Below are 16,061 nucleotides of genomic sequence, written 5' to 3' on the forward strand. Positions count from 1 at the left end.
TTTCAAAGAATGACAAAATCTTGAGACTTGGTTATTTTCCTGTCTCCGTGTTTGTTCTAGTATTCCAAATATTTTTTCAGGAGATAATGGGAGTATCTGATACAGCTTGTGCCACGTTTTTATTAGTTAATTGCAGAAGGAGTAAACCTCTCTGAGAGGCTATATGGAGAGTGGTCACAAGCAACAAATACTTTTTTCTTGACTGAGTTTATTATTAAACTTTCAGTAATTCCTTCCAGTAATTGGTATATAGTCTGTGGTGTGTGTGTTATACCAAGTTCTTTTAGGGACCGTATCTGTTCACTGTGTATACCAACTATTTTGACATACTTGGTTATACGGGGGGGGGGGAGGTTTCCAGAAAGACTAAAGAAAAATTTCTCGCATGCTACATTTCTTTTTAAACTCTCTTTAGTATCTTCTAATCCTGACGTTTTCTTTCCTTTTTCAGACTGAAGACTTGAGTCCTCTTCTCCTTCAGTAGCTATAAAAGTGAATGGCAAGGTCTAGTTGATAGCCAATAGTAGCATTTAGGCAGTACATCTTGGCCTGTGGTAAGTATCTGGAAGGATTGGGCTTATACTGCATTCCTGTCAGTTTCCTCTTTTATTGCGGACATCACCAGTCCTCTCCTACCCAGTAAATACTATTGCTGTGGAAGGACCAGTCATCAGACCTCCTTACTGGGGGAAGAAGAGTCTCTGCTGTACACCGAATGCTTGTGGCGATGATACATTGCTCACATTTCTTCCTTTCAGTAAGAAGAAAGGGAAATACACTTGTTCCTCCCATTGCTCTCAGAAAGGTGCTTCAGGAGATAAGGCTTATATAATAATGTTAGCTCTCTCCTGAAGTGCACGGTAGAGGTACTCCATGAAGCAGCAGGTCAACAGGCTTGTAGGTTGTTCTCCTGTAGGAGGAGGCCAGCAAGTGGTGCCGTTTCTTCTCCCTCTTTACATGCTTAGTGACAGTGATTTTTGTAGTAAAAGGTAGATGTATGGTGCTGCAGGCTGAGCCCAAGTCCGTCCAGATACTTGCTAAAGACAGAGCTTTCTTTTCTTTTTTGTTCAGTCCAAACATTATCTTCTTTCTCAACTGTGGATGTGTTTTATAGGTCTTAGCTAAATTCTCCAGAAGGTATAACTTATCTTTCTTGGACCTGTGGCTATTCATGTTTGTGGAGATTTGCATGGCCTTGGATTGGTGGTGGGGTTTTTCCTGACTTCCTGTAAAGCAGAAAGAAATGGAATTGAGCTTTCTCAGATGACAATACAAACCAATATTTGTCCATCTCTTTAAAACCTGATTTTCTTTCCCTGTTGGTCAGAGTAAGGTAGTCCAAAACTATTTTAATAGAAGCTTACTTTTATTGTAAATGTTCTTGTTTGGTACAGAATGCTATAAACGTTCACTTTTAAATGTTCATAAATTAATTTGTTCTAGCAGGTAATTACTGACTTGAATCTGACTGTTCATCTTATTAAAATCATAAGTCTATAAATCTATGCAGGTAAAAGGGTAGGTATGAAAACATTGGTGATATCATGTGGCTTGTTTCCCTTTGAGGTTCTTCCATATTGCTTCTATTACTGCATTTTGTTCTTCTTCCCTGGAGTGACTTTTCTACTGTGTGTAAGGGTATATATAATCTGTGGATAAGCTAAGCGTGTACTTTAGTTGTCTTTGTCTGTTGCAGTAAGTCTTCATGCTTAGATAGGAGTACTAGCTTTAAAATTTTGGATCATCATATAGTGTTCATTTTAATGATAGTTAACAAAGTGCAGTGCTTACCAATCTTAGAAAAACAAGAACAACAAGCTGGAAGATAATAATGCAGAGAGTTAAAACTTAACGACTTACACGCTGAACTTAGGCTGTTCCCTCTAAACAATATTTGAACTTGCTTGCTGATATATTTGAGGATAAAAAAATTAATATAAAGGCATTATAGAATGGCACTGGTAATGTGGGGCAAGGGGGTTATACAGTACCTTTCTTTTAATCAGGTATTGGAAGGAAGAAATTCCACTCAAACAACCCCCCAAAAAATACTTAATTGAAGATTTTAATGCACCAGCAAAATTTTGGAATTTTCAAGTAACAGTTTTAGGCTAATAGCTATTCTTAATTGGTCATCATTTGTTAGGAAAGTGACATCATTGTCTGTATTTTACAGTGAAGTTACTTTCTTTGTACTGTGGCCAAATGGCATAGTTCATTTAACCATAGTGTGCTCATCTTGATTGCAGCACATCTTCATTGCCACCTCTTGACTGGCCTTTACCAAGTCACTATGGGCAGTGTGAACTGAAGATAGAAGTCCAGCCTAAAACTCATCACAGAGCTCACTATGAAACAGAAGGAAGCAGAGGAGCAGTAAAAGCATCTACTGGAGGACACCCTGTAGTGAAGGTAGGAAGTCTGGCTTTCTTGAATAGAAGATAATTTTTTACCTACAATTATCGGTATTTACAATGCTGTGAATCGTTACCTCGTGTGAAGCTTACAGTCCTTCCTGGGTAAGATTTTCTCCCTTAAATGTAACTTGTTTGATACAAAAGTTAGTTTTAGATGTTTAAAAATTTACAGTTTGCTACAGTTACAGTGCATGTCACAATTTTATGCTATATGCAGTTTTATGCTTGTAAATGGATTCACAGTGCAATAGTGTATTACTTAACGTATTCAACATGAACTTTAAGGAGGAAGGAGTGTGCATGGGGGCAGCTAAGAAAAGTCACAATAACGGATACACTGAAATATGATATAGCTTCATTTGAATTGGAAATAATTTTTCTTTTGGTGTTGAGACAGCTTCTGAACACTATAAATGCCTCTTTTTCATGTTTTTATTAGGTTATTTTTGTGAAATGGTACCCATAAATTCTGGTAACTTTCACTTAAATGTTTGGAGTAAATTAAACTTGACGCTTCTCTTTCTTCAGCATGAACCAAAGGTTATTACTCACAGTTTAATGGTAGCTATTTCCTTAAAAAGTAAGGCATCACCTAGTTTCATTAGATTTGGACTGGTTATCTGTAAGGGCAAGTAAGACTTCTTTCTTGCTTTCTTTTTTTGACATCATTTCCATTGTCCTAACAGAATCATGCAAGCTTTATTGTCTCTTAGAACAGTTTTGATCAGTTTCAAGAAAATGCAGTAGTGCAGGCAACAGCCCTCATCTGGCTAACAGAGGGTGGTGATATACTGACTGTTTTGATAACTGGTACCTGCCATTAACAGTTGCTTTGGCTGGGTTCTTTAGCTAATACTAAATATTCCAAATGCTAATGGCATTTAAAGTGTATTATTTAAATATTTTGCAAACACCATCCAATTACTGTTGAGGTCAAAATTAGATGTAAGGTCCTGGTAAATTAGGCTTGGCTTTCATAAGAAGGCTTTGCCATCCTATTCTCTTTGAAGGGAAAGATGTGTGGGTTTGGTATTGTGGAGATATAACTGTGTGCACAAGCTGTGATGTGCTCCTCTGTGACTCTCAGAGTACAGGTGTGTACGCAAATATCTTACTCTATGCTGGGAAGACTTCTGGATTAGTTAGGGGTAGTCACTGATGTCTCCTTTAATATCTATGGTTCATGCAGCTTGAAAGGGAACCCACCCTCTCATTCACTGGCTGTGGGGAAGATTGTGCTGAGGAACTGTGGGACTTCTTAAGATGCCTTGATTTATCAATTTGCCACATCCTCGGGTGAAAGCAATGTCTCTTTACTTGTTCACCTCAATCTTGCTTAATGGTTTTTATCTTAATCCCAAGCCGGGTTAAGATAAAATTTAACTGTTCATTTATAAGTCAAATCAGACAACAATTATAAGATCTTTATAAGGCAAATAGGAGAAAAAAAAATTAATCTGATTACATTAAGGTTACAGCAGGGTTTGTCTTTTCCCCCAAATCCAGGATATTTCCTGTTCTTTTCCAGCAAAATGCCAGTCAGGGTTTCAGTCCTCAGTCTTTCACTATAGCAGTCTATACATTAAAAATGTATTTGATATATTTATCCTATTCCAATAGTTGGAAGTAACTCATTACTATTTGAGACCAGATGCAAAGTGCTAGTAGGATTCGCATAATCAGTCCCCATTCTCTTTCTCCTACTCACACTGTAGTACAAACATGTTGTTGCTTTTTCTCCTTATAGTTTATTCCTCCTCTCTAGCAAGCGAATTCTGTCATGCTTTGTAATTACGTCAGTTTTGGAACAGCTTTAATGTTATACCTATGTAAATAAAGATGTAGCAGCAGAATTTAAATGTCTTGGACTATCTGCTCCTTTTTCCTTGCCTAAGCAATCTCCTCCCTCCAAGCTCTTCATCTGAGGAATTTCTTCTTTCAACCTGACTCCTAGTCATATTCTTTGGACTATTTATCAAACTCTTGTTTCTTCTCTGATGGCTTACCTTGAACTCTTTCATTCCTCCTTTTTTCCTCTTAAGACTTTGTATCTTTCCTCTCTCTTCCTCCAAAAAAGGGCTGGTCATCTGCATTCTGTCATCTTTCTTGAATGTCTTTCCTTATCCTTCCAATTCCATTCTTAATCTGAGTTGTTCTTCCAACTTTCATGTTCCCTACAAAGCTGCTCAATGTTCTCCTTCTCATCACAATACCATGGCCTAACCAGCTCCAATTTTCTCCTACTGTCAGACCTGCTAGATTTCTTATTACAGTAGGGGAAAGGGTCAAGTGCTTATCAGGGAAGTCCATGCTGCAAACTAGAGAAAATTGAGGACGCCTGAACTAGGCTGGAATCTGAAAGTCAGCCGGGCACATTTCTTCATGTGGAGTATTGTGTTGCTTTAGTCGATGGAGAACAAGTAAACACAACTTTCACGTGCCAAGGTGCTGGCACTGGAATTTAACATATTGTTAATGAGGACAGAAACTTGAGAGATTTTAGCTGACAAAATAAGTCTCTGCTGAGCTTTTGCAAACTGCATTCAAATTTTTTTTTTTTTTTTTTTTTTTTTTTGCCCCTGGGTGCTTGTGTCTTGCACTAATATTTGCATTAAAGGAACCTGTTTTGTTGATGTTTATAAGATTTGACAAATATATGTAGGTTTTCTTTTGCTTACAGAACTAGATCCTTCTAAGCTGCAGTACTAACAGTAGTTAGTACTAGCTGCAAGTTAGAAAAAACAGATCTGTAATCTATGTGACTTACATCAATGATTTTAAAAGCTATTTATTTGCACTAGAATTGTGAAATACCTTGTTATGACAAGAATGCTGTTTTAAAAATGGGAGTAGTATTTATGTGTCTGACAGTCTCATGCTTAAACACATGGATTGTGCTATTCCTCTCTAAATTAAAATGAATGCAAATGCAAATCAATATTCTGTTTTGCAATTTGGTCTCTTCCAGCTGGATTAGAAATTAATTGTTGTGCTTGATGGGAGAGAGGAAGTTGTTATGAAACAAAACATTGATTTGTATTAACTTTTTACTCACTGCTGGGAAAAACAGTATGCTAAGGGCCAAGTTTGGTGAAAGGCTGTGAAGTAGCTGTGAGCAGATGAAAATTACTTTATTTAAATACAAAAGTGAAATCTTTTCCAGCATTTCTGGAAGCTTATTATGCAAATCCAGTTCACGATATGCATTACTGTTTGTTTCTGACTTAACTTTTCTTTTTGGTGCTCTTAGCTTTACATCAGTCACTTCCATGTGTGTGATCATTGCACTAAAGTACTCGGCATTTTCTTGTGTGAAATAACTGCATGTTAACCCGTGTCAGAGACAAGAAAGGATACGGGTGAATAGAATAGAATATTTCAGTTGGAAGGGACCTACAACGATCATCAAGCCCAACTGCCATATCTTTGGGTGCCTGAAGGCCTGTGTGCTTTTGCTTGCTACACAATTTGTTTTGCTCTTGAACATTATTTTATAGAAAGCTATTTAATTTCCGAACTGTGAAACCTCTGTAGTTCTGCATGTGCAGTTGAAGTATTATTTAAAATAAAGATTTTAGGATAGTACATAGCTTCAAGCCATTAATCTATTGGTGCATGTCATTAATCTATTGCTAATACTGTACCATACCTGTTGCTAGGAGACTAAGCTTCTGACAAATTTGGCATCATCTGTTGTGAGTACGTTTAATCAGCTTATTTCCAAATGTGAGGAAATGAAATGAGTAAAGCATCATGCTTTGCTTTGTAAGTCCATTGACTTTAAGGAAGCAAATTCTGTAATGAAATTCTCTTGTTTTCAGCTTTTTTTTTTTAATGCAAAACATTCTAAATAGAAAATACCTGTCATTTTAATCTCTGCTTTCTCGGGAGTATGTTCCAGCTAATTCATGTCATCTGGAACAATTTATTTTACCTTGGTAGAGAATCTGCAAGATAACGCTGACAATTTTCACAGGGAAGGAATCAATAACTTGGCAGAACGGCTAGCAAGAAGAAAGGTGGCATGTTGAACTTTCATCATCCAAATTACGTGGAAATTTTGTATTGCATTGTCAGAAGACGTAGAAAGCCTCTGAGCACTGTCTACCTTTACCGTTCTAACTCAGTAGGTTAGAGTATGTACTTTACCCATCTATGAAGACTTTTAAACAAATAGCTGCCACATTTCATCTGACACTAAATGAATGATCATCATTGCTTGAATTTCCCACCCTCCCCATAGATCAAATTGTACATAATAAAAATAATGTTTACACTTACAATTTGCTAGAATGAGATTTTACTGTTATCTAAAATGGCTAGGGTTCTTCATGAGACTTCACTTGGATAATGCTTATGATCAAAAACATATAAGCATTTTAGAGCAGGTGGGCACATGATAAGGATCTCTGTGACTTTTTTTTATTTTTGTGTTTTAGCTTTCTGATCTAAAATGAATTTTTTCTTTTTAAAACAAACAAACAAACTTGTATGCTGTGTTCCTGCTATTCATGTCAACTTCTGCAGTTTTCTGAGTTTTCTTAAGTATTTTAAATTTAATGGTATCTTTTGGTAGTAAATTCCATAAGCTGTGTTGTGCTCAACAAGAAGTATTTCCTTTTTATCTTTTGTCCTGTTACTAGTGAAGAAGGTGATCTACATGATACTCTTCTTGATAACCGTACAACGTGATGTACTGAGGGACTGTTGAGCTAGCAGCTACTTGTTAGCACCGTTCTGTATGCAAGAACGAGTATCTGTCCTGTGGCCATTTACCACAGTGGGAATCGGTTCTAGATGTGAACTATGATAAGGGTAATTTATTCTAAAATGGATGATGTATCTGCAACAAACACTGTATAGAATCCATTTGTGTCCCATGCATGCAAGACAAATTTGGGGCAGTGGTAGCTATTAAGAATTTGTCTGTACCAGAAGTGTCTTTTTGCCATAGTACGAAGGGTTTAAGGATAGAATCATTCATTTATTCCTCTGCCGTAAGCGAAATTCTTACTGTAGTTGATTCTGCAGTAACAGAGGAGGGGAAGCATCGTGTAATCCATGTGGACAACTCGGCAGTATTACAGCTGAAGAAAGGTGTAAGATCAAAAATTAAAGAAATTTTAAATAAAAACTAGTTTACTTAAATGGTTATACACTTCTAGTCACTGACAAGCAAACAGTAACCTCCTGTGTGAGATTTAATGGAGACCTGTGAAAGAGGGACTGAATGTCAGCTCTGTTTAAAGTGATTACAGAGCTTGAAGTCATGACTGAAGAGCTGCAATGGAAGAAAAAGTAAATTAATTTTGAACTACTTTGAAAATTCTGAAACAGTAATGTGTCCTCAAAAAGCCTGTCAAACTCTGCCTGAGTTCTGGTAGAAGAAACTGTAACCTACAAGAGAGGATCTAACCGAGCAATGTCAGAGATGATCCAATAAAAATAAATGAATGAAGGATTGTCTAAATGAGTGTATGTTTCCTGGCTTGTAATTCTGTGGCTGTCACCTTTTTGCGGGTGTTCTGTGTGGCCAATTCATGTAACTACTTGAATAACAGGTATATCAGAGTTCTCCCTGTTCTCTAAGCCCCATAAACAGCACGCTTTTTCTGTGTTTCATGACCCTTCCCATTCTTCCTGTCTTTCACTTTTCAATTTCTATTTTTGTCTTGAATTCTTCCCTGTTTCGTACATCACTAGAAGGCAGGCTGTATCTCAGCTCTAATTACCTACTGTTGTTTGGTGATAACAACAATAAATCTAGAAGGCAGAAGGTAAGTCTCAGCCAGTGTGAACCGTGTAGTGGGCTGTATTGGGAAAAACAGTGACCTTTGGATGGGATTCTGAAAATACATATCTTTTAAGAACAGTTTGATGACTATATAGGCATCTTCCGCTCCAGAATCCTCAAAATAGGTAGTTAAAGCCATATTGATGCAACTACTATACGTTTGAATACTCAATCTAGAAAATGCAGTAAATAATGTGAAGAACATTTAAAATGGCACACTGGACGACACAGTCGTCTGCTTTTTGTATCGTATGTTACTAGAATGTGGAAAGGTAGTAATTTTTTTCCAAAGTAAAACCAATTTATGTTTTTTTTCTATAGGTTATGTGGGAATAACCTATTTCTGTCCTGGAAAAGCTTGTCCAAAAACTGTCCATAGCATAATTTGGCATTGGGAGTTGGTATTTCAGGAATAGCACATTTTTTTTCAGGAGTGTAGAGCAAACTGCAAATGGATAGTGTATCGTGATGGCTAGTTAGATGTGACTGGCAATTCTGCACTGTGTGAAGTTGTACTATCAGTCTAACACTATTTTAGCTATGAATTGATCTCCTTTTTTGGGTAGCGTAGAATGGGACAGGACTCCGAGCTAAAACATTCTTCAAAATATGCCTGAAATTAGTATTTATAACACTTTCAATCCTGTCTGCAAGCAGTGAGTGTGTAAGAGTGCGAGATTTCAGAAATAGAAATCCAAGTTTTTAAACCCTGAAGGATGTTCTGTACGTTGTGTGAACATATGGTATCATGACCAACAATGCACTGATATTTGCAACTACTTATTTGCTTTAGTCCTTTGCAGGACCCGTTTGTCTTTGTGATGACCTTTACAATGTTTTTAAAATTGGACTTGTGCCACTATCTAATAGTTTATTAAAGTTTGTTCCTTTTATGTCTCACTATTTTTTTTCAGAATTGCAAAGTTCTGTACTATTTTAAAGTCTTCAAGTCAGTCTACTCGATAAGTTTATTTAGTAAAAGAGGAAAGAGGATGCTTTTTTGATGTGCATGCTTTTCCTTCTCAGTTGATAGAAAGGTACATCAAATAATCAAGTGATAGAAAATAGTACTGCACTTCAGGAAGGGGAAGTAGATGTTGTTTTGGTTTAACATTTCATTTTAAAATCAGAAATTTAACTTTTTGTAACGTTATAAACTTTGCAGAATCAGAATGAAATAAAAAAAAAAAAATTCCCATTTTGGGAAATACCCCAGGTTGGGGTATTGCCTAATAGATCTGAATAGAGTTTTCTTCCATGAATTTCTCCAGTTTCTTTTAAACAGTCCATTGAAGATTATAGGTCAGCACTCACTGCACCTCTGCAAGGCCACAAGGGATGACTGTGGTCAGTCTGACTTTCAGTAACTTCCCTGAACTCTAATTTCTTGGTTTTATTTATATGGTTTGTTTCAAGGTTTTCAAAATGCAACTGTTGATAAATTCATGATGAATTGTACCACTGGTGTTAGTCATTGTGTGTCTTTTGTTTCAAATTATGTTCATCTTCATGCCTTTGGATCTTTGTCATCCCTTGCTTTTATTCCCAGGTCATTATTAATAGGTGTGCTGTTCAGCTTGGCAGAGTAGCCCTTCAGCTTTTAAACCAGCAGTCTTCACAGTTCTTTAGGAAAGTAGCTGCACAGCACTTGGAAGTGAAATTCTTGTGGAGAAATGTCTGAAGAAAAAAGTTTGGTTCTTCAAAGCCATGCACCGGTGCCTCTTTGATATTGTTGTCCAAAAGATTCCGTTGTCTCAGAGGGCAAAACGTTTCAAAGGCGCGGTTTGCCTTTTTTCTTTAAATGAAATTTAAAAAAAAAAAAAAAAAAAATTTACTTTAGAAGTGGACTAAAATTTAATCAGTAAAAGTTCTTTTCCTTTAGGATTGTTTAGGTTTCATGGTGAATTATACCATATCTTTACTCAGACAGTCTTCCAAAGTAAAAGTAAAAATACCTAATTCAAGAGAACAGCTTTGTCTTTCCTTTCACCTCCATGTAATGGGGCCTTCATTCTCCTTTTTTATTTGTCCTCCTCCTTCATTTCTCATCCTTCATTCTCTCCTCCTTACCTTACACCCTTATGCCTTTGGGGGGGGTGTTCTAAGGAATACAGAAGTCACTGAAATGCATCCAGCTGCCCTGAGACTACCAAGGGGGAAATAACTAGTTACAACATGCTTTTCATATCAAGGTGTTGAAAAGCCTAGGAAATCTCCATCTGAAGTAAATGCTTAGTAAGTGCTTATAGTTCTTTACACAGCTGTGTATTTCCTTCCCCGTTCTTCATGTTTGAACTGAGGATTTTTATATGGATACTGGTGCATTTGGTGAAGCTAGAGTTGTTTATAATAGAGTCTTTTTTTTCACTGAAGTTATCCCAAATTTTGCCCCTGATGTGTCTTGTATTTCAAGACTGCCCTATTTTTAGGGAGGCCTATTTGTATGTAAAAGCTTTCTTTTTAAACAGCCTACTTTACCAATCCAGTCATGCTATAAGCAGTGAATTAATTGTGCAAAGGCGAAGGAGCACTAAAGTGTTGATAGAATCTTCATCTTCAATTAGCAAGCAAAGAAAAAGGCACATAAAAGATAAAAAATGAGTATTAAACCCCAGTGAAAGTTTGGTTAAACATGGCAATTTCCTAATAAATGCTGGAAAGTTTTGCAGGAAAACTGCTTTTAAAATACAATCAAATGGGTTTTGGCACTGTCTGAATGTCATTAGTATCGTAGTATTGCTTGATTGCTGAGCATAAAACTTAGCTAATGAAATTATTTTTCTAACCCCCCCCCCCCCCCCCAAGTTTTAGTTTCTTTTTTTTTTCCTTTAGTTTTTAGTCTGCAAGAGTAGGCATGTCAAACCCTGACATGACTTCTGGATTCAGTGACACTGTTAGGTATTGGGTTTTTTGTAAATAAACAAAGGGGGTTTTGGTTCAGAAAAACAGACTACTTCAAAGTATACTAGCATTGTCTGATAAGTACCTGTTTAGTGTGAAGTGTATATTTTCTGTTGGATATTTTTCTCAAGTCTTGTTACAGGTCTTAAGAAATCACATCTTGTGGATAAATAACATTTACATTTGAACAGAGATTGGTAATACTTGGCCTGCAACAATAAATGGAAAACATAGACAGAACCTTCTTAATTTAAAAAAAGGTGGGGAGGGGAGGTAAAACTTCTAAATACTAGAGACTGAAAAAAGTCTTCTCACAAGCTTGTCGAGTGTTGCAAGCTTTCCTTTAGATTAGAGCATGGAATTGATGACATGTGAGCCAGATGTGGCCCCAATACAATCTGCATATAACCTGGAAAAATGCTAACTTCTTTTTTCCAGGTTGATGCCTCTTATTTAATGTGACCTATTTGCTTTACTCGGCAAGAAAAAGGTTCTTGCCACTGCCACAAAATTCCAAGTTTAAATACTGCTGTCTTCAGCAATCAAATTAATCTATATAGTCTCTAGTGTTACACCTTTTTTTAAAGATTTTCCATATGTGCATTAAGAATGTATGAATGTTTTTGTAATATGAAATACAACTTCTTGATGATCCAAAAATTAAAATTCTCTCATTTAATTTACTGTCTTTGTAGTTACTTGGTAAAAATTGTGAACTAGTATTGACATGCATGCATGAGTTTACTGTATGCAGTATTGTAATACGGCTGGAACTGCTTTGGCATGAAGCTCTTGTGGCTTATCCTGTAGTGACCTTCAGTCTTTAGCCTTCCAGCTTTAGTTTAACTTACGCATGCACTGACCTTTGCTATGGAAACGATATAGAAACACAAAAACAACTTGGCCGAGCTTCCTCGGCAAAGCAGTGGGTGGTGTATCAGTATTCTATTACAGAGGAGGGTTTCTAGAGGTCAGTAGTGACAGTGTGCAGTAACTTACTAGTTGTCTACAGTACACGGTTTGCTACTCCTGGGAAAGTGGTATATCTTTTTTTAAAGTAAAATTAGTAACTTTTTGTGGTGTGCAGCTCTAGGATTGCACATTAATAGAGTGAATGCTGGAAGGTATACTTGAAAATATACCTAGTGCTCAACCAGTAGTTTAAGTTACTGTCTTTCTGTAAGTGACCCATGACTGAATCTTGGGAGGCTGATATTGTAGTAATTTATTGTAATGCATCTTCATCGTGGTGCTTCTGCAGCACTTACCAGTAGGTTGTAAAATGCTGTTAATTTAAATACCTATGGTCTGTATAGAGACACTATGTTCTTATTTGTATATATTGTGTATTCTTTACTAAGGTGAACTAAAGATACAGATACCATGGCTTCATTAAAATGTAGTATCTGTTCTTTCAAGTTAATTACGTAGGTATTTTCGTTGAAGAACAATTAGCAATTTTTTTTACTGACTCAAGTGTTTGGGCTGTTCCAACATACAGAATTGTGCATAAAGCAGATGAGGTAATAAGAAAGTGTCACCCCACTGTCAATGAAACAAAGAACAATAAAATTTTTTTAGAATGAGAACAAAACTGTATTTAAAAGAAATGCATTTTAAATTCCAAAATATGCCATTTTTCCTGATTTGAAGTTGATTTGGGGTAGTAAGTCTCCATCGTTATTCACAGGACAGGTATTGCATCAATAATGGCAATTCAGGCTCCAAATGTCATCTTTCTTTTGGGGGAGAGATGACACCATTCCTAGGCGAAGGAAGGTAGTTCAGATTCTGTGATAATTCAGTCTCCAGTGGGGACCAAGTGTGGTGGGCAGAAAGTTCTGCTTTGCTTACTATGTAAAGGTTTTGTGTAGGGAGAGACATCCAAGGCTTACTCTCGCCAGGATTATCCATATAATGGACTTCAGAATACTTGCATACTCTTCAGCAAAGTGCTGAGTGCACCTGCAGTTAAATAAGGTAGGAGTACTTTCAGGTGAGTTAATGGAGTAATCCAGCATTGTCCTCTGTTCTCAGGAATGGTATGACACGGGCCACTTTTAATTATGTGGCGCTAGGCATGGCATGTTGGTTTCACTGGAGGCTTTGAATGATTATGTAATAGAAATTACATGGGATGTGCAGGCATCCTCTCCACAAGCTATCGGATCACTTTCTACCTACCCCTTGGCTCACTCGCCCCCCCAGACTCTTCTCTTTGATTACAGACACTGTAAATTTTCAATTGTACTCTTGCAGAAAAACAGAAAAACTCTAGTCATGCCTAGAGTTGTCAGCTCACTTAGACAAGATTTAAGGGGAGAATGTTAATTCTAAAGCACAAATTTGTATAATAAACGTTGGGGTTTTTTTGTCAGTTGTTTGGGGTTTTTTTATCAAGATGTTGTTTTTGACAATCTCTCCCACTGCCTCAAAGTTTTAGCTAGCGCATAAGGCTGTCTCATTAGCATCCGTAGCCTATTAAACTTACTATCTTTTTTGCTGTAAATACGGCTGTTGGAAACACGAGGACACTATGCAACCTGCTCATTGCTTGCTTTAGACTGTGATACGTTTCCTTCTTATGTGGCCCCTGTTACTGTGATCAGGCCCTGAATTATGCTCTATAATGTGAGAGACAGGGTTATTCTTTTCTTCCCCACCCCCCAGCTTACTTAATTGCCACACTTACTTTCACACATTGGTTATATTTATGGTTTTACATTGTTTTTCTTTTATGCTCTTCTCTTTTTATTTTAAAACCTGAATTCTCTTTCTATTTTAAACCTTGAATAAATGCAATAAATCATCTGTAATGCGAAGTATACATTTATGAAGTCTCTGCTACCTTGCCAATTATGTTACTTCTCTGCCTAACCATATACCATATATATATATATATATTCCAGTACCTTTAACAGGACTTCATTGCAGATCCTTTACAGCAGTTGATTTGAGACAAAGCTATAGTGTAAGCATCCGATTGACATAGTCCGGGGGGGGGGGGCCTTGTTGGCTTGTTTGTTTGTTTTTGAGACTGGTTTACACTAGCATGGCTTTTAAGTATGTATGAAATTTTCAGGGTTTTGTCCTGATGTTATTACAGATCATTTTTAGATATAAGATGTGTTATTTATACATTTCTGTATTATAACATGCATAGGTTTCTTCTAAATTACTAGAAAAGTGTGTTCTGTTGCATGATAACATTTTCCCTTGTAGTTTCCTTGGGGCCTTGGCTTTCTTGTCTGTTTTCATTTAATTTAATATATAAACCAGAAGGAAAGTGACTAAAGGTGGTGCTACTGTGGGGGAGTCTTGTTGGGGGGGGTTTATTACTTCTTCTGAAGCTGTAGTAACATAGTTTCGAATTAGCTATACCAAAGTAGAAATGTACTGTAGTGATGTGAGACAGTCAATAAGCACACAAGCTTGTATCACAAGAGCATCATACAGAAAATGCACTTGATTGATAACCTATTGATATATAACTAATCTGTTGGTGGGGTGGGCATTTTTTGTCAGACTTTCCCACCACCTTCCCCTCCCACAACATGCTTTGCAGAAACCAGGCCCTGTGTGTCTTCCACAATAGCCTATCTGGGCGAACATAGAGGGTGAACTTTGCTCAAGAATAATGGAAGCAAAACTAGTGTTAGACGCGGCTTTGAGCAATTAAAATGTAATATATGGCCATAGAGTCTCATAGGCAATACCATTGCAACTGCTGGCATGGGGTATATTTTGCTACACTAAATTAAGCTCCTGCTCTGTGCAGGCTTCTGTAGGGGACAGTTTCTCCACTGACTGTAGACAGACCAGCTTAGTTTTACGAGTATCCCTCCCCCCCACCCCTCTTTCTCTCTTTCTTATCACTAGTATCTCTAGAACTGTTGTGTACGTGTCCATTGTTAAGGAAGGGGAAGATAGCTTTAATTGGAAATTAGCTTTGTCACAGTGACCCCATTTGGCAGTTAATCAAATTTCTGAATAGGTCTGGCTGGTAATTTATATAATTCCCAGTATTAGAGTGAACGCATTTAACGAACGTCACATTTAGGCTGTATTCCATTGTGTTAAGATTTAATTTTAACTCTGAGGAAAATGGATGGTAGAGTCACAGTGTTGAGAACTCAGGACAAGATGGCTGCTGTAAATGCTAAACTAATATATGTCCTTAAATTTTCTTTAAACTCCTGAAATAATTCAGACTCATAGAAAATATGAAAATACTCATTTGGAATTTAAAAAAAATACATCTTTTGGAAAGATGTTGGAGCCCTGCATCAAGTAGAAAAAGGAACTTAGGCATTTATGTAGTTAATCGATGTAAGAGTCCCTATGCTCCACTGTCAACATGACAATAACTAAGAGTAATGTTTATTGTGGTCCAGTTGTGTTCCTGTAGTTTACGGGTGACTTCTGACAGATGAAGGGAGAGAAACCTGTCAGTAGGCTGATGGTCACAGGAGGTTCTTTGTCTCCACTGTAACACTTGTAAATGCTTGAATGTCACACTTACTCAACGTGGGCAGCAACTCTGATAATCTAGACTGTCTCCACTCAATGGCTGAGGGGTTTTTTTGGTTTGGTTTGTTGGGTGTTTTTTTGCTGGATTTAGCTCTGTTGGTACTGACAGCTCCAGAGAGAACAAAAATATTTTACATGTTTGACAGAACACAAGCCTGCAAATCATAGACATACATATTTAAATGCAAATAAATGAGATCATGTCAGAAATTAGTTGGAACTATGATGTCAATTACAGAACAGGACATTGTATTTGATAAAAGCTGCCATGACTTTTAAAGATTGCTTAGTTTTTTGTGACAGATATTTTTCCATCATTATAATGAGGGTCTGAAGGGGTAAGGATTGTTAAACCCATGAGCAGATGTGACTCTTTGATTTAATGTTTTTAAGTAAGTCCGTTTGTTCCGCTTGCCTGT

The 16,061-nt window shown here is 36.9% G+C and overlaps 1 protein-coding gene across 2 annotated transcripts in view; it reads left to right on the plus strand.

Moving 5' to 3' along the window:
* NFATC3 (nuclear factor of activated T cells 3) overlaps positions 1–16,061 on the plus strand; it is a 78,728-nt gene that overhangs the window by 27,728 nt on the left and 34,939 nt on the right. For both annotated transcript variants that reach the window (XM_076349330.1, XM_076349331.1), the window contains exon 3: positions 2,250–2,412. In XM_076349330.1, the coding sequence (XP_076205445.1) occupies positions 2,250–2,412 (163 nt within the window). The remainder of the gene's footprint in view (positions 1–2,249; positions 2,413–16,061) is intronic.

This window comes from Aptenodytes patagonicus, chromosome 11, assembly GCF_965638725.1.
Source record: "Aptenodytes patagonicus chromosome 11, bAptPat1.pri.cur, whole genome shotgun sequence".
NCBI classification, from domain to species: domain Eukaryota; kingdom Metazoa; phylum Chordata; class Aves; order Sphenisciformes; family Spheniscidae; genus Aptenodytes; species Aptenodytes patagonicus.